This window comes from Corvus moneduloides, chromosome 4, assembly GCF_009650955.1.
Source record: "Corvus moneduloides isolate bCorMon1 chromosome 4, bCorMon1.pri, whole genome shotgun sequence".
NCBI classification, from domain to species: domain Eukaryota; kingdom Metazoa; phylum Chordata; class Aves; order Passeriformes; family Corvidae; genus Corvus; species Corvus moneduloides.
The window spans coordinates 24,088,282-24,105,739 of NC_045479.1; the positions used below are offsets into that span (position 1 = coordinate 24,088,282).

General features: G+C 48.6%; 1 protein-coding gene across 1 annotated transcript; it reads left to right on the forward strand.

The window, feature by feature from the left end:
* Positions 1-4,481: 4,481 nt before the first annotated feature.
* Positions 4,482-13,382, forward strand: TAB1 (TGF-beta activated kinase 1 (MAP3K7) binding protein 1). The gene is made up of 11 exons (XM_032105279.1): positions 4,482-4,589; positions 5,380-5,516; positions 5,709-5,862; positions 6,479-6,565; positions 7,122-7,260; positions 7,740-7,853; positions 10,273-10,384; positions 10,492-10,636; positions 11,015-11,237; positions 11,525-11,681; positions 12,700-13,382. The coding sequence occupies exons 1-11, from the start codon at positions 4,557-4,559 to the stop codon at positions 12,905-12,907; spliced, it is 1,509 nt and encodes a 502-aa protein (XP_031961170.1). The 5' UTR covers positions 4,482-4,556; the 3' UTR covers positions 12,908-13,382.
* Positions 13,383-17,458: the final 4,076 nt, after the last annotated feature.

Consider the following 17,458-nt stretch of genomic DNA (forward strand, 5'->3'; position numbering starts at 1 on the left):
ACTACTGAGCACACACTGCAGCTGCGCATCAGATTATATGCAAAAGTGTTGGTGGACCGGCCCATTTGTTTCATGATTAATCTTTGTTTGGACAAAGACCCTTCCTACAGTCACAGCTTTTGGGGTGGATGTGTTGTGGAGATACTGAGCCCACGGAAAGGCAAATGTCTGTGTTGGCAACAAGTAGAGTTAAAAACTGGTGAGACAAAATGTTGCCAAAAGCAAGCATTTCAGATGAATAGGACTCCAACATTACTAGTTTGTTTGTGTTTTCTAATAATTTGAAATCTCTTTAATTTTGCTTTCTGGTATTTCACATGCTTATGAGTCATGTTTTGAAGCTTCTCCCTGAAGCCATGACATCTAGAAACAATTCTGTTATAAAGTTGTTTTCTTTTTTTATTTTAAAGTTCACATAATCCCAGGACTCAGATGAAAATTTGTTTAGTGTATCAAGGAATTCAATAAAATTATGTGAAACAACCCATTTCCCTCCCTCAAAAATCCATCTGGCCTAAAATTGTACAGACTCTGTTTTGCAGTCGTATTTGACTCTCTCTTGGGGGGATCAGCACACCTTCATCATTCTCCCTTTCTCTGGCAGTAGGTCTGCACATTGGCTCTCCAGCTCTCAGAGGGTGCTGGGGGAAAGAATCTGTTGTTTCCAGCTTTCCTTCCTTAATACTTGTTCTTTCTATTGCCCCATCTTATTTCTCTGCCCTTCCAGCATGCCTCAAAACAGTGGCCTGCGAAGAGGAGCATTAGGGCACCTGTACCTGTGGGAAGCATCAGGCTGAGGTTGGTAAAGGCAGATGAGGTGACGTCGGGGTGGAGCTGTGTGAGGCCTCGCAACGCCACCCCCCACCACCCCTTTCTGCTTGCCGTAGGAAGAGAGCAAGTGTGGAAAGCTGGCTCTGTCAGAGAGACCCTTCCTTTTTTCCATGTCACCTCCTGCAAGCTTTGCCAAAAATCACTGCTTTCCTTTCCAGCCCCAGCCTCCTTTATCATCAAAACAGAAAAAAAATCCCCCTGAACATATCTCACACATGATCAGTAGAGAGAAACTAAATGATGTGATGGCTTCTGCCGGCAATCCGGTAAATGCTTCCCGGTTTCTGAGCACCTGCAAGAGCACTGTGCCAGGGCTGCCCCAAGCTCCCTGCTCCCCATGGCACGTTGCTCAGTCATGCTGTTCATCTTTCATCCAGCAGCCAAGTAGTGACCATGCTTCCTTTCCTGCAGAGAAAGCTTTGATAAAAACAGGAAGGCAGCAGTACAGCTTGGCACCAGGAATACTGTGTGCACAATCCCTAGCACTGGGGACAGAGAAAATGAGAGAATAATTAAAAAAACAGAGAGAGGGAGGAACCAGAAATATGGGAGTTTAACATGAGAGGGGGAGCTGTATATCTGGTAACCAGTGAATCATATAATTCATTTACTTGTGCATGGATGGTGAGGTTCAGTGACCAATATCCTTCATTCCTGGGGAGATCTTGGCTGCATGGAAATACACATGGCATTTTCTGACAGGATTTGCAAAAAGTAAGAAGCATAAGCGAAGATTAAAATAAGCTTGGTCAATACAGCCAACAGAAACTTGGTGCTGTATTTAATCTTCCAAGTGCTGCATAAAGCTTTTGGTGAGCAGACATTCATGGAGCAGCTCACCAGCTCCTGTAACACTTTTATTTGGAGGACTGTGAATTGCTGGACAAACATGCATTTAATGCTGCAAATGGCCTCGTTTGCTAAATCCGACTATTCACTTTTTTTCCAGATGAAGTAATTAATTGACTCACTCAAGGTTAGGGCAGAAGCTCAGTGACAGAACCACAGGAGTATCCAGGCAGAATCTGGCACAAGAATTCTCACCAAGAAAAAAATGCTTTGCAGCAGGTCTGTGTTCCAGCATAAACTGGCAGAAAAAAAAATAAACCCAAATGACAAAGATTAGTGACTACAAGCTGAAGCCAGATATTTAAATTAGGAACAGGGCACATTTTTAACTGCAAGAGGTGACAAGCCATTGTACAAACAAGGAAAGTGGCAGATTTTCTATCTTGTATCTTTAGGAAAGTTGTTTTGCTCTCTCACTGACTTCACATTCTGCCTTATCGCACTCTCACACAGACTCTACTCTTGTTAGTCTCAAAAGGACTCACTTATGGATAGAAAAAGACAGAAATGACTCCTGAATTCCCAGTCCTGCAATGCAATGCATGCTGACAGTCTCTGGGCACACCCAAAGCCTTGCTGATTTCAGTGTTGCTCTGAGCAAGGACGGAGTCTGACTGTGCTCATCAAGGTGCATGACTGCAGCCTTCAATGGCATTAAATAACCATAAGCTGCTGCTGCAATGCTGAAGAAGTGTCGTCCTGTTTTAAAGCAAAGACACTTGCCTGTAGCTTTTTCATGACACGGACAATGCTGTGCTATGCGTTTTTCTGCAGCACCAGGAATTCTTCTTTTGATACTGGCAAGAAAACAAACCTTTGTCAGTACTAAATCTGTCCATCCTACTTCTAATGTAGACTTCATACCTGTTCCTATAATTATTTGTACCTATTTACAGCTTTACCCACAGGAATACTCTGAATGACATCACTGAGACCAAGCTTATACAGAAGCCTAAACCTGAGGAAACTTGTTTGTAGACCCAGGTTCTAAATTTAGCATTTTCTTCTATCTTTGCACAATATAAGCTTTAAAAAATGTAATTCTGCCTGTGTACCTAACACTGCTTGAATGTCTGTATATTTGTGAGCCTCGCATGAAGGGGAAGGATCTGTAATCTTTGTATATTTTGGAGATGTAACAAAACAATAGACAAAGGATTTACAGGAAAGGAAGCTGGAATCATCTGGCAGAAACCCCTGCAGCAAAAGGCATCATTCCACAGAATGAGGTTAATTAACTGGCAATTATTTCTGAAGTGCATCTGAATCAAATATATCTGCCACAAAGATGTCATTATAAGCGTATCAAGCCACAGCTGGAAGTCAAGACTATTTGACACTCCCACCCTCACCACGACTGCACTGCTACCCATGACTGAAACTGCACGTCTCTCATGTTGGAGCTCCTGCAGCCACAATACACACAGGGAAGCACACAGGGCTCTTCCCCAAGCTGCCGCTGCCACAGCCTGACTGCTGGCCATCACTCACATTAAGATACGCCATTCAGGCTCCTGGAGGGCTCTTCTGCTGACTTATAATATTGAGAAAGCAATGAGATTGAATCTTTTGTCTTCCCTCCTCCCCCAGCTGAGCTGATACAGTGGAAACAGCCTATGTCTGCCGAGAAAGGATCTTAAACAAGAGCAAAATCAGTGATCTCTTGATTTTGCTCAGGCAGGCACACAAGTGATTTTACTGTTGTGCCTGACTCGAGACTACTAAAAACTGCTCCAAACTGCAGTGAGTATTGAGAACCACTTGTCAATTGTTCTAGACACCTTCCCACTGCTTCCCTGGAGGGCACGGTCCAACTACATCCTTGTTACAGCCTGCAAAAGAGAGAGGGAAAGGGCAGGAGACAGACTCCAAGCTGAGACACGTGGATGCCAGGGATGTGGTGTCTATGGAACAGGATGCAGCTGAGAGCTGGTACCTGGGCTGAGTCTTCCCTAGAGGTTGCTTGGAACATGATGCACTGCTAAGAAAACCTTTTCAACCAGGGCTCTCTGGCACCCAGGGTGACCCCATTTCATGGGATCCAGGATTCACAGTACCAATTGCACCTCAAGTACTGTGTTCCGTTTTGGGCCCCTCACTTTAAAAAGGACATTGAGATGCTGGAGCAGGTTCAGCGAAGGGCAACAATTGTGGCTTGTGAAAGATCTAGAAAACACGTCCGATGTGGAACAGCTGAGGGAGCTGGGTTTGTTTAGTCTAAAGAGGAGGGTCAGGGGGGACCTCATCGCTCTCTACAGCACATGAAAAGAGGTTGTAGTGAGGTCGGGGCCAGTCTCTTCTACTGTGCCTGCAGTGAGAGAGCTAGAGGAAATGGCCTTAAGATGAGACAGGGGAGATTCAGATTAGATGCTAGAATTTTTTTCCCACTGTTATGTTTGTTGGTCAGGCATTGGAATAGGTTGCCCATGGAGGTGGTGGAGTCACCATCCCTGGGGGTGTTTAAGAGGCATCTGGATCTGGCGCTGGGTGATGTGGCTTAGGGCTTACAGTGGCAGTGCTGGGTGGACGGTTGGACTGGACGATCTCAAACGTCTCTTCCAACCTTGATGATCCCATCATTCTCTGATCCTCACAATCCTGCCCCTCTTTCCTCCTCCTCCACACACACACGCTGGCAGTGGCAGCCAACAGGTGCTTCTTTCTCACAACTTGAAGGCCACAGATAAGGAATGGAGAAGCCTGCACTCCGCCCAGACCAGGAGGAAGGTGTAACGACAGGTAAATTCCCAACCATTCCAGTTCCGTGGGCTTTCCCTCGGACCTTGCCCGGCGTCGCCTCACGCGGGGGCGGGGCCTGAGCGGGCCCGAGCTGTGGCGGCGGAGGGCGGGCGGGAGGCGGCCGCTCCCGCTCCAAGATGGCGGCGCAGAGGAGGAGTCTGCTGCAGAGTGTGAGTGGCACCTTCCCCCCCTCCGTGCACACGCACCCCCCAGGTGGGTGCGAGGGAGTCCCCGGGCCTCCTCCTCACCCGCCCCCCGCGCTGCCGTGTGGGAAAGGGGAGGTCCCCCCGCAGCGGGGCGGTGGGTTGCTGCGCTCTCGCCCCCTGTGCCGCCTCAGGGCAGGGGGTCTCGGCCTGCGGGGGTCCCTGCGTGGTCAGCGATCCGCACCCTGGGCTGGCCGGCCGCTCTGCAGCGCACGGTGAGCCACAGGTGGCTGCGGGGGCCGTGCCAGTGCTGCGGGCTGCGGGGTGCCCCGCTGTGTGAGGGGGCAGCTGGCTTCTGAAGCAGGCCGAGAGGGAGATGGCGGCCCCAGGGATGTCTCTCTAATTGCTGGCTGCAGCAGCCGGCCCCAGCCCCTTGTCCTGGGTGAGTAGTCCTGGGAGAATCCAGAGCTTTCCCTGTGCTCCCGTGCCACGGGTGCGTGAGGATCTGATATACCATAGGAATAGCTAAGCTAGTGCTGTGCTGTATGGAGTGTAAAACTTGCATGCAGATTTCGCTTCTGGTTTCTTGTTAGCAAGAGCCAAAGTGCAGCCAGAGCTCAGCGTCAGAGGGAAGGGATGTGGTAAGCAATCCTGTTCTGCAGCAGGGAAATATGGAGTTATTGGCTGTGCTCCTAGTTAGCAGAGGGAGAAGGGTTGAGAAGAGGGTGGGGGTGGACTGGTAACCTGTTCTGGACTACGATCCTCACTTCACACTGCTTGGGGTTTACATGGTCTCTTCCCTCTTCTTGTCTGCCAGGAACAACAGCCCAGTTGGACAGATGACTTACCATCCTGCCATCTCTCTGGAGTGGGCTCAGCTCCAAACCGTTCCTACAGTGCAGATGGCAAGGGGACAGAGGGTCACCCCTTGGAAGATAACTGGTTAAAATTCAGGTAAGTGGGTTGCACCCGGGACACCGACTCCTGCTGGCACAAGACCAGGTAAAACAGGTATTGTCCCACAGGACTTGGAAGAAGAGGATGGCACTTGAGCATGCAAGAGGTGTCTCCGGGAACTTGCTACTTGTATCTGTGTCTTACAGACATTTGTGACCTTTTTGCTTCTCACTCCTCCCATTTTGGCAGGAGTGAGAACAACTGCTACCTCTATGGTGTCTTCAATGGTTATGATGGCAACCGAGTCACCAACTTCGTGGGTCAGAGGCTCTCTGCAGAATTGCTGCTGGGCCAGCTCCATGCAGATCACAGCGATGCTGACGTGCGTCGAGTTCTGCTGCAGGTAAAGAAGCTTTGAGTGGGAGCAGCTCCTGCTTCTCGCACTACCCACCTCCACTTTGCCGTCGGGGGAGCAGCATCTGGTTTCTGTGAGGGTTGGAAACATCTGGTGGTTGCAGTTGCACTCATCCTGAGCATCTGTAGTGCTTTGTTTCACTCCCACCTCATACCCATCTGTCCCCTGGCTCCGTCAGCACAGTGCTGAGAGCTCTCCAGGAAGCTGCAGCCAGTCTTCACTGGACATGTAGGAACAAGTCAGCCTGTGGAGGAGATGACAGTGAGTGAAGGGGAGAAGTTAATGTGTGGGGAGATGGATTTGTGAGTGCACTTTCTTGAGTGACAGGATTAACACACAAGATCAGATAGGTCTCTGACACTGCTGTGAATGTAATTTTTATGGTGTTGTCTGCTGTTTTGAGTTGTTGCGGATTGTTTTTACAAGTTGTTAACTAGTTGTGCTGAAACAATTGTGTTTCGATATGCTGTAGTGATCCTTGAATGTCTGTATGTACAGTGATCATCCAGTCTTATGAGCTGATCTTAGAGAGGTGAGGATGGGTAGCCCCAAAGGTCTGTAGGCGTTGGGTAAGAGTTTAGTTTCTCTTTATGGTCTTTTTTAGGCTTTTGATGTGGTGGAAAGAAGTTTCCTGGAGTCCATTGATGATGCCTTGGCAGAGAAGGCCAGTCTGCAGTCTCAGCTGCCAGAGGTAATGGAACTTTAAGAGCAGAGCTTGCTGGAGATCCCACCTTTCAGATTGCTGGATGAGGTTTGGGCATATTAGTCAGTTTGATCCAAGGGAGGCTGTAAGTGAAAGTTACTTCTCTGTGGTTCTCTTCTGGACACTTGCACGAAGTGAGGCAAGTGCCTTGGTCCATATCGCAGAGTTCCCACTGTTCATACTGGCACTGCTTAGACCTATCATTGGTTATCTGAATAAGGAACTGAGTGTATCACAGAGAGGAGTTCAGCCTGTACATGTGGCTCTTCTAGGACAAAGCCTTGCAGATGAGAGGCAGGGCCTCAAATTTACATGGCATCTGGGCACATATGGGCTCTGTTCTTCAGGTGTACTGGACTGTCCTCTCCAGAACCATATCAAAGCTGTGTCATTCACTGGGATTGAACAAAAAAATTATATGTCTTCTACAGGCATGACACAAAGCATGTCAGGATGAGTCCCCTCCCTACAGAATTTTTATTCCAGCTGTGATTTCTGTGTTGTGGACTGTGTGTTTAAGCTTCTCCCTCATTTTGGCTTCCAGGGTGTTCCTCACCACCAGCTCCCTCCTCAGTACCAGAAGATTGTGGAAAGATTGAAGGTTGTAGAGCAGGAGATCTCTGGAGGAGCCATGGCTATTGTGGCTGTCGTTCTCAACAACAAGCTCTACATTGCCAATGTGGGTGAGTTGGTTTTTGTCAGTGGCTCTGTCTCAGCATTCCTGTGGATGGCAGGGGCTCTAGGAAGTAAAAGAAATTTGAATGTGGGGGACAGTTTCTTTGGTCTGTGGCCAAGCAGTGATATGCTTGCTACTTATACAAGCACTTGAAATCAGCCTGGCTCTTCATCCCTGCAGATGTTGGGTGATGTGGTGTGTATGGCCAAAGAACAGAGGGAAAACGGGTTGAGAGGAGTAGTGCAGGTTCTCTGAGAAATACAGAGCTTTCTTGGGAGGTACCGGCTCAGATCTGGGTGGAGAGCTGCCTAGCAGACCCACTATGCTGCTAGCAAGGTTACATTTTGGAGATCATGATGAGACAGTACATGAGCCTTTCTCTTCTTTTCTGTCTTTATTCCCCACTCTGTTCCTTTTCCCTTTGGATATGTTCTCCCTGTTAACGGCAGAGCTATCTGGTGCCTCATCTCGCTGCTCCCACTGCAGGTACCAACCGGGCACTGCTATGCAAGTCCACGGTGGATGGGCTGCAGGTGACTCAGCTCAACGTGGACCATACAACAGAGAATGAGGATGAACTTTTTCGCTTCTCTCAGCTGGGTGAGTATTTGGATTTTGTGTTCTTAGCTGAGAACATCGCATGGCTGTTTATCTGGGGCACCAAGAATGACTCAAGCCACAGGAACAATAAATAACCACAAAAAGAAGCTTACCGTGTTTTCAGATGACAAGTTCAGTGCCTTCTTTTTGTGCCTTTCTAGCCATTCTGGGGCTACAGAGTGAGTAAGCTCTCTCACTGACCCAGCAGAAAACTATGCCTTTGTTTCAAGTTTGGAGTGTTAGTTTTGTGTCCAGCTGCCAAACTGGCATTGATTTGTGCTCCAGCTGTTGCTGTAGTCGATAGGAAGGCAGGAGTGGAAGCACAGAGCCAGAGGGTAGAAGTGAAGCGGACAATGTATGACGGCTCCTGTGGAGGCAGACCACAGTTATGCTGCTTTAAGTTCTGTGTGATGCCTCACCCTCAGGATGGTACATTTCAATATGCCTTTGTACAAGCTGCTGCTGAAAAAAAGCAGCTTCACTTCAGACAGAGCCAGGCCAAGCACTGGCATTTACTGCTCTCACATCAGTAACTGTTGAAGTCTTAATGCTGACATTTTGCCTTAGGCAATTTCCCTTTTCCTTTACAGTGTTTGACATGTTTTCTTTCTTGGTCTAGAGCTAACCCAGACCACTTGTGTGATTGCTAGTACCAAATTCTTCTTATTGAGATACTTGGGTGCTGTACTTTTATTTAGGTAGATCTAAGGTGGCATTCTTCATTAGATTCACCTGGCAGATACATTCTTACCACATGAGGCTGTTGATGTGGTAATTTCTGCTGCTAGGTCTTGTTTTATTCTATTTCTCTTTCATTCTCACTTTTACTCCTATTCCTGCACTAGGGATATGTGCCATGAAACAGAAGACTGAATACAAGAATCCAGGGAAAGGGACTTCTTGACTGTGTTTTTACTGCTAAAAATGCAGAATTTAGCTGCAGTCCATAGGAGAACAGGGATCTGTTAGATGTACCAGTCTTAACTTGGTGCAGCACTGGTGCTCCTGCCTACAGCCCCAGCAGAACGAAGATCCTGTGGAACAAGACAGTGCACACAGGCTGTTTTGGGGGCCCAAGGGAGGTTGTTGTTGGGCTAGGTTGAAGCATAGAGATGAGGTAGTGTGGATAGCATTTGCCTGTGCCACCCCTGTCTTGAGGGAAGAGTGGGAGAGGTCTTGTGCTTTTGTGGTCCTTCAGCCAGCATATCACAGCTTGTTCGGTGCCCTGGGAGAGTTGCTGTGGTTTAGACATGACCCTTCTGGCGTCCTGTGAGCCTCCCTCTGTTTGTGTCTGTCGATGGCGTGTACCCCCCTGCCAGGAGCTGGCAAATGAGCCGGGCCGTGTCGATGAGTCAGCTGTGGTCTGCAGCAGATGGAGGACTTGTGTCTTACTGCTGGGGTAGGTGCAGAGCCATCTGTGCAACAAGGCTTGGTTTGACTCAAAGGGAGAATTTCAGCTGGACCCCTGCCTTCACCTTGTACTGAGGACAGTCATCCCTAGATAAAATCTCAATGTTTTCTGGCTGATAGCTCTAGGTATAATAAGGAAAGGGGGGTTGCCACAACAGATCAGGTAAGTGGCTCATCTGCTCCAAGTCCTGCCTCAAATAGTAGCAGCAAGATGGGATTACTTCCTAGCCTCTGCCAGAGCTATTTCCCCATAAGTTTATTTAAATAAATACTTGACTGATCATTGTTCTTATTTTAGGAGAAGCCCATATGAATTTGAGCACTTGAGCAAATTCAGTGCCTCTTGTAGGTAGGTCTTTTCTCAGAATCACAGCATGGGTGAGGTTGAACTGGCTCATCTGGTCCAAGCTTCTGCTCGAGGAGGGTCATCCCTGAGTATGTTGTACAGGTTCATGAATATGTCCAGTGAGGGAGATTCCACAACCTCTCTGCAGTCTAATGTATTACTGAAATTGTCATGTGGAGCTTAGGAGCAGGGGCCAATTACAGGTGGAAGAAAAAGCAGAATCCTTCACATATGTTTTCCTCGTTCCTGCCTTCTCCTCCCATCACACAGTCCAGAGCTGACAGATGCAGATGTTCCCCTGCCTTTTTGCCAAATGCCTGCGCACCCAGGCCAGCTGCTGCTGGTGGCTTAGGAGCAGGATGTGCGCTTTGTCTCAGGGCCAGCTGTTGCATTTAGAGTATGCCTGTTGGGCTGCGTGTGTCTCCCTCCTTCCCTCTCCTTCCCAGCTTGGAACTAATGAAAAGGTGTCCCTTGAAACACAGCAAACTGCTACTCCTTTTCTCCCTTTTTAGATGGTTCTGATGATGTTTATATGTTCCTGATGATTCTTCGGTGTCTCGTTTTGTCTTACAGTCCTATGTAGCTGTGGATATTTCTTTTCTCAGAGGAAGTTCTGCAAGTTTCACAAAGTTAATGAAACATTTTTGGTTTTCAATCTGGCAGGCTTGGATGCAGGGAAAATAAAACAAGTGGGAACTATTCGTGGGCAGGAAAGCACTCGGCGCATTGGAGATTACAAAGTCAAATACGGCTATACTGATATTGAACTGCTCAGGTCAGAAAAAGTCAACTTTTGGGGTTTCAAGCCCTCCTTTTCTTCATGATCACTCCATTCTCACCTACTATGTCACCATTAAATGTTAAATTACTGTCTCTTTCCAGTGCTGCTAAATCTAAGCCCATCATAGCAGAGCCTGAAATCCACGGAGGGCACTCACTGGATGGGGTGACAGGATTCTTGGTGCTCATGTCCGAAGGGCTCTATAAAGCACTGGAGGCAGCTCATGGGCCTGGGCAGGCCAACCAGGTGAGCCTGCTCACAAGGGAAACATTCCCGTGGCTATTGACTCACTCCAGCGGTGTCAGCTGCTCTCATACAGGCTGAACTCCTCATCTGTTCTGTCAGTGCTGGCCAGGCTGAATGCCTGTGCCACCCCATTCCAGTTTAATAATATGGGAGCTGCTTTGCCAAGCCAGTTCTTCTAGGCAGCTGCCTGTCCCTTAGGAGTAGCCCATTAAAGGGAGTGGGATGACTCAAGGCACAAAGGCACATTTTCAGCAGGTAAGCATCGCAGTCAGATTAGTTGCCATAAAAACTCTTAGATCAGATGGCAGGAAAAGGTTTCCTCCAAAATCTCCTAGAAATCTTTCTTCTGGTGATTTTTTTTTTTCCTTCTCTGCTCAGGAAATTGCAGCCATGATAGCCACAGAGTTTGCCAAGCAGACGTCACTGGATGCTGTGGCACAAGCAGTAGTGGACCGGGTAAAGCGCATTCACTGTGACACTTTTGCCAGTGGTGGGGAGCGGTCCAAGTTCTGTCCCCGTCACGAAGACATGACGCTGCTTGTGAGGAATTTTGGGTACCCCCTGGGTGAGATGAGCCAGCCCACGCTGACACCAACACAAGGTGTGTTGGGGAGAGAATGAAACAAAATGGGGGGGAGGAAGATAAGATCTCTGGATTGATCCAGCACTCACCTCACATTGGGAGAGGAAGTAGTTGGTGTAGAAGGAATTTTTATATTAAACAGATGATGGGCTTTTGAGATACGGAATCTGTGACAATTTGACAGGATACAGTACAGCATCAAAGGCATTTGGATATAAATTCTTGGGGTTTTTTGCTGCTGTGCTGCACCCCCAGTTGCTCATGTCTGAACTGCATTTTGTAACTTCTGTTTTCTCCCTTCTCAGGAGGCCGTGTCTACCCAGTCTCTGTGCCATATTCCAGCTCCCAAAGCACAAGCAAGACAAGTGTCACGCTGTCTCTTGTCATGCCTTCTCAAGGCCAGATGGTCAATGGTGCCCACAGCAGCTCAACTCTGGATGAAGCCACCCCCACCCTCACTAAGTAAAGTCCTGCTCTCTTGCTACCCACAGTTTTCCCTGCACCTCACACTGTATAAAGTGGTTGAAAAGCAGAGACAGCTGTCAGTTACCTGTCAGTCATTCCCTTATCTGGAATGTGCTCCCCCCCCACTAACAGTATTGACAGCCAGCATAATGTGTTAGCTGGAAAGCAATTGTGTGAGGAGTGGGAATGAGTGAGGCAACAGCTCTGAAGCCAGCTCTGGCAGCATGCCTTGGGAGCAGCATCTGCTGCTGTTCGTGGAAGGCATTCTGGCAGTGAGCAGCCCTTCTCTTTGGATCTCATGTGCCAAGTGTGTTGGGTGCTGTGCACAGAGGGACTGTGGATGCCCTTCATTTTAGTAAGGAAGAGGGACTCTGTGGGTCACCTGTAAAGCTCCTGGGGAGGCTATTCTGCTGAAGTTTATTTGCTTATAGGCAGAGCCCAGGAAAAAAAAAAAAAAGTGGATAAATCTTAGAACTGGGTCCTCTTTGGATCCACTCTGCAGTGTCATACTAGTTAGTGGCTGTGGTTTATGTTGAGCCCTTGGCACAGGGTGGTGTGTGCACACTGCCCAGTGAAGAAGCGCTGTGGGTATTGTGCTCTGTAGCTCCAGAAACAATGAGGCTGACGCACTAGAGCTGCCTTGGCTGCAGCACAGGGCACGCAAGAATAGCTTTCCTTGCTGCCAGACTCTTCCCGTAAAGCTCGTACTGTTCTGGGTATGGGGAGGCCAGCAGAGTGCATGCCTGTTTTTTTCTGCTTCCTCTGTTCCTCAGATGCCTGGTTGTACTTAAGGCCTTACAGTTAATGTGAATCAGATACCTTTGGTGTTTGTCAATTCCAATCAGTTCTCAACACTTGTAGTGCTCTCATAGAGCAAGTGACTGCAACTTTTTAGCTGTCTGCTAGGATAGCTTGATCTGTGAAGAAACTGGTGCTTGTTCTGGTGCTTTTCTTGTCCAATGCATCAGATGGAGTAGAATAAAGATGCTTATGTTCTCTCTTTTTCCCTCCTTAGCCAAAGCCCAACTGTGACGCTGCAGTCAACCAATACTCACACGCAGAGCAGCAGCTCGAGTTCAGATGGAGGTCTCTTCCGCTCCCGCCCCACCCACTCGCTCCAGCCAGATGAGGATGGGCGTGTGGAGCCCTATGTGGATTTTGCAGAGTTTTACCGGCTTTGGAACATGGACCATGGCGAGCAGGGAGCACTGACTGTGTCCTAACATGTGTCTGCCTCCTGCAGACACCTTGTGCTCAGCTGCGTGGGCAAAAACTGTGGCGAGAGTGAGAGTGTTCCGCTGAGGGCTGCATTCTGCCCAGAGCTAACTCCTCTCCAGGATGTGCTGGACACTGGGCAGGGGGTCTTGTGCACTACACACGTGCTGCCTGTGCCATGTTCCCAATCCTGACCCGCCCTGGGAAGCCCTGTGAATAGGGGAAGGGGTCTTGAATGCAACCCTCACCGCAGGTTTTTGCAAATAAAGGTGCAGAGAGGGCTCCATGTGGATCGTGCAGGAGTGGGGCCCGTACGAAGTCTGCGTGTGTGTGCGTGTGTAGGTGTACACGTGTGTGCCTGCGTGTGTGTGTGCTGTCATAATGTTTCCACAACTCAGTTCATAATGCTGTGATTCCAGTGTTCAACTCCATAGAAGATACCTCTATTTTGCAGAATAAATAACTTATAGCTACAGTCATTGGCACCTGTGTGGCTTGCTCTCTTCCTTACAATGTCGTGTGTGGGTGTGACAGCTTCTCCTGGTGAAACCTTCTATTCCTCCAGAACAGAGGCTTGCACCTTGCAGCAGGAAAGCTTCTGCTAGAAGAGTGGCCTGAAGCCTTGCAGGTGATTTAAAAGCATAAGCTCTTTCTTTACTTACTTGCTGAGCTTTGGCACTGAATTATGGCTTAGAGTCAAACCATAAATACAGGTTATTGTTTTTCGTAAGTAATATGCACCTTGTTTCCCTTAATGTAGGCCATCTGGAAAGTTGTAGAGGGCAGGTGGAGTTTGTAATGAAGTTTCCCTGTGCAGGCAGTTGGTGGTGCACAGCTGGAAGTCACAACTCTGTCGTGGTGCCTTGAAGATGCAGTTGGGCTCCCTCGTGTCAGAGAGGGGAGGTGTGCAGCGACGGGAGGAGGGGTCTTGCTGGCTGCACACTGGCGTGAGCCCAGGCCTGCACTTGCTGGCCGAGGTGTCGGGATCACGGCGATCTTCAGTTCAGATTTCTGACGGCAGGCGGCAAGCGAGGCTCTTCCCTCCTTGCTCGGGCCGTCCCCTGAGCCTTCCTCGCTCCCTGAGAGCCTTTCCGCAGCAAACACGGGAGGCCTCGGGGGGTGACCCGCAGCACCTGGTACCTCTGGGGGGTTGTGATGAGGCACCAGGCAAAGCCTGGAGAGGGCTAGCAGGGATTAGAGGAGAAGGGGCAAGAGGAAGAACTGGCCGGGGTTCCTTCCCGCGTTTAGTTTTGCATCCAGACTTGTCATTTTTAGGAAGAAGGGGAATGGGAGGGGATTAGGATGATGTAGCAGGGGATGTTGTAGTTATGGCCAGTGTGTAGCCAAGCCCTGATGTGTGCAGGTTTGAGGCGGTTGTGGCATGCCAGCCTGGAAAGTAGGAGAGGGGGATTTATCCCTTTGGATAAATTAAATAGCACTGAGTGCCCAGAGGCAAGACCTGAGTTCACTGAGAAATATGTGGGCAGGATCAGAGTGGTGAGAAATGCCCGTTTCCTCGGAAGGCACAGCAGGGATCCCTCGTGTGTTGGTGGGTGGCTCTCTGCCTGTGCCCCCTCCAGGTCCCCCTGGCATGGCTTTGCCCTGCGAGATTCTGTGTGCTGCAGGACTGCCTGCAGAAGCTTGTGTTTCCCTGTCCCCCTGTAGTTCCCAGGCAGGCTGGGTGTGATGGTCATGCCAGCACAGGCACCTCCTGTCGAGACCCTTCCAGCCCTGCCAGGGAGGTGACGTTCTGTGGTGTGGAGGCAAAGCAGCAGAGTTGCGGGAGGTTTGGTACCCTGTCCCCAAGGCTGAACCAGGCAGGGGCTGGCAGTCCCTCAACCCTGTCCTCTGCCCTTGCCTCTGCCCTTCAAGGAGCAGAGAGTTCAGGTATCCAAGTCCAGCCTGGTCTTGCTGTCCAGGGCTGCTCCAAAATGTCATTTGACCTAGGGGTCCTATCCTCCAGATTGTTGTGTGGCTATTTAACAGGATAATGTGATGCTGGTAAGGACTAAAATGGAGTTGAAAAGGTTTTGTCCTATTCTACGTTCCCTAACCTGGCACAGATTTCAATAGCTGTATAAACAAGTATTTCTTGCTTATTCCCCTATCCCATTTATCTCTGGTATTTGTGAACTTATACCGAGAACCGTTCCAATGGGAAATATTCCAGCAAGTGGATGCTCCAGATAAAAGTTTAAGAATTGCCAACACACTTATATAAAGCAGATCACGCAAAACAAACTGATCCTTAGGCATCATTACCAGTTTAGGAAGTACAAAAACATAAAGTGGGTAGGAGAGGGTGGATCACACTAAGCTATGCCTGTACAGCCACTGGGAAAAGGGGGAGGAAAGTAGGTTTTTCTGTGCATGCTCTGTAAGCCATGGCTTAGGAGTCCAGGTCAAAGGAACAGACTGAACATTGTGTACAGGGGCAGGAGGCTCATGAGCCAATATCGGTATTTAATATTGTCCTCAGGGAGTGAGGGGAAGATGCAGGTTGTAACAACAGTGGAAAAACCTCCTCTCCCCTGCCCCTTTAAAATGAAGGAGTGGCTGGAAGAGGACAGAACCAGAGAGATCTCTAGAAACAAGAGCAGGGGCCTTTTTGCAGTGCAGTGAAATTCAAAACCACTAGAAATGTAAAGACCCAGGCAGAGAAAAACAGTGCAGGTAGCTATGCTTCACAGGACTGCTGGAGAGAAGCTGGCAACTTAAGATCTGAATATGCAGGATAAGTTTGTCTTAAAGACAGCTAATACTATTATTCAAGAGCTATTCCCCTGTAAGACAAGGGTAGAAATGTCCTATCCCTGGAATGGGAGTAGCAGGAATGCTTTGCATGTCCCTGAGCTCTGGGCACTGGCTGAGGGTCATTGGAGGTGCTCAGGCCAGTGAGACAGGCTGGAAGGTTATCACCTCACCAGGTGGAAATGCCTGTATGGGAGACAAGAGGTGCCCCCTTGTCCATCCCATCCCTAATTTTCTGTCCCTCCTTGCTTCTCCTCTGCTGAGAAATCTTTCCAGCAGCTCAGTAGGGAACACCCAGTGGAGGGAGCTTGGTGGATGTTGGTGAGACACCTGTGCTGGCAGCTGCCTGCCCCTCCTGCCCCCCCATACATCTTATGATCCCAGGACAAACATGGGGGGCTCTGCAGCACTGGGAAAGGGTGGTTGTGTTCACCCTGGCCTGGGGTGGAATAAGCCATCAGAGGGAGACATGGAAAGTCTCAAGCTACCTTGTGGTCTGGGAGTCAGGAAATGGGGGACACTATGGATGTCACCTTAAACTGAGGTTCTCAGCATCTCTGTTGCTGAAGGTTCACCAGGGACTTTTTTATTTTAAGCTCTCCATTAACTGAACAGAACACCCATTTATAACAAAATCTTTAAATAGCAGAGGATAGCCAGGAAGGGTCATGGCCAGCAGTTAATGCTCAGCTCCAGTACATGGCCTGTGGGTAAGTCACACAGGGCTTGGGTTTTCTTCAGCAGCCAAGGCATCAGCTGAAGCTGAGACAGGCTGGTTTGTTCCCATTCACTTTGTTGCTTTTGTCACACCTGAACTTTCCAATAGGGAAGAGGCACATGGTGAATGAGTGCCACTTGATGCCACCAGTGCTCCCTGGATCACACAAGGGTAATGCAGCGTCCTCAACCAGAGTCTCTGCTCCCACAGCCATCATGCTCTGAAGAGGAAGGAATGTGTTCCCCTCCCCTCTCCTCTCTTTTTTTCTCCACCACATTAAAGCTTTTAGTGTTAGGAGATCAAAGAGTTTGTGGCACCACTGAAAAAATGCCACAATCGGCCTGGTGTCTTCTCAGGGTGGAGATAGCCATAGCTGAAGGGTGAATCTGTCTAAAAGAAAAATATCATTTAATTTGATAGCTAACAGATAGGTGTTTATACAAAATAATCTGATTTTTCCTTCCTCAGAATGTTTGAGGAAGGGCTTTAGAGTAATCCTGTACAGTTCATTACTCAAGTGACTTGCCTTTCTCCAGTGAAGAGCATCACTGGCATCCCAAAACGTGCATGCCATTTATGTGAGTTGTAAATAAACCCCCAGGGATGGGTTAGGTATTTAAAATCCTATAGCTCTTTCTGTAAGCATAGGAATGCTATTCAGAGCATTCTGGCAAAAATTCAGCATGAGTACTTATATTCTGCCAACTCCAATCCCCTCCTGGAGTTTCAAATGGATACGATATTTATCTTTACTTCCCGTCTTAGCTATTGTGTGTTGTCACTGTAGGTTGCTAAACAACTGCTGTCTCATCGGCGGCTGTATTTTGCTGGCAAATAAAGTGAGCCCCATGTGCGTATGAACCATAAAGCTATTTGGAGCCCTTGCATAAGAACCCCAAGATACGTGTAAGCTGTTAATATTTATTATGTGGAGCTGAGAACATCACTGAAGATGGAGGGATTAGAGTAACTGAGTTCAGGCTGGTGAACAGCCAGACAGAATGAAAGAGAAAACAGATGCCCTGAAGGAATAAGAGCAAAATGCATGAGGAATTTTCTGCATGCAGGATTAGACTCCAGTGGAGCATGG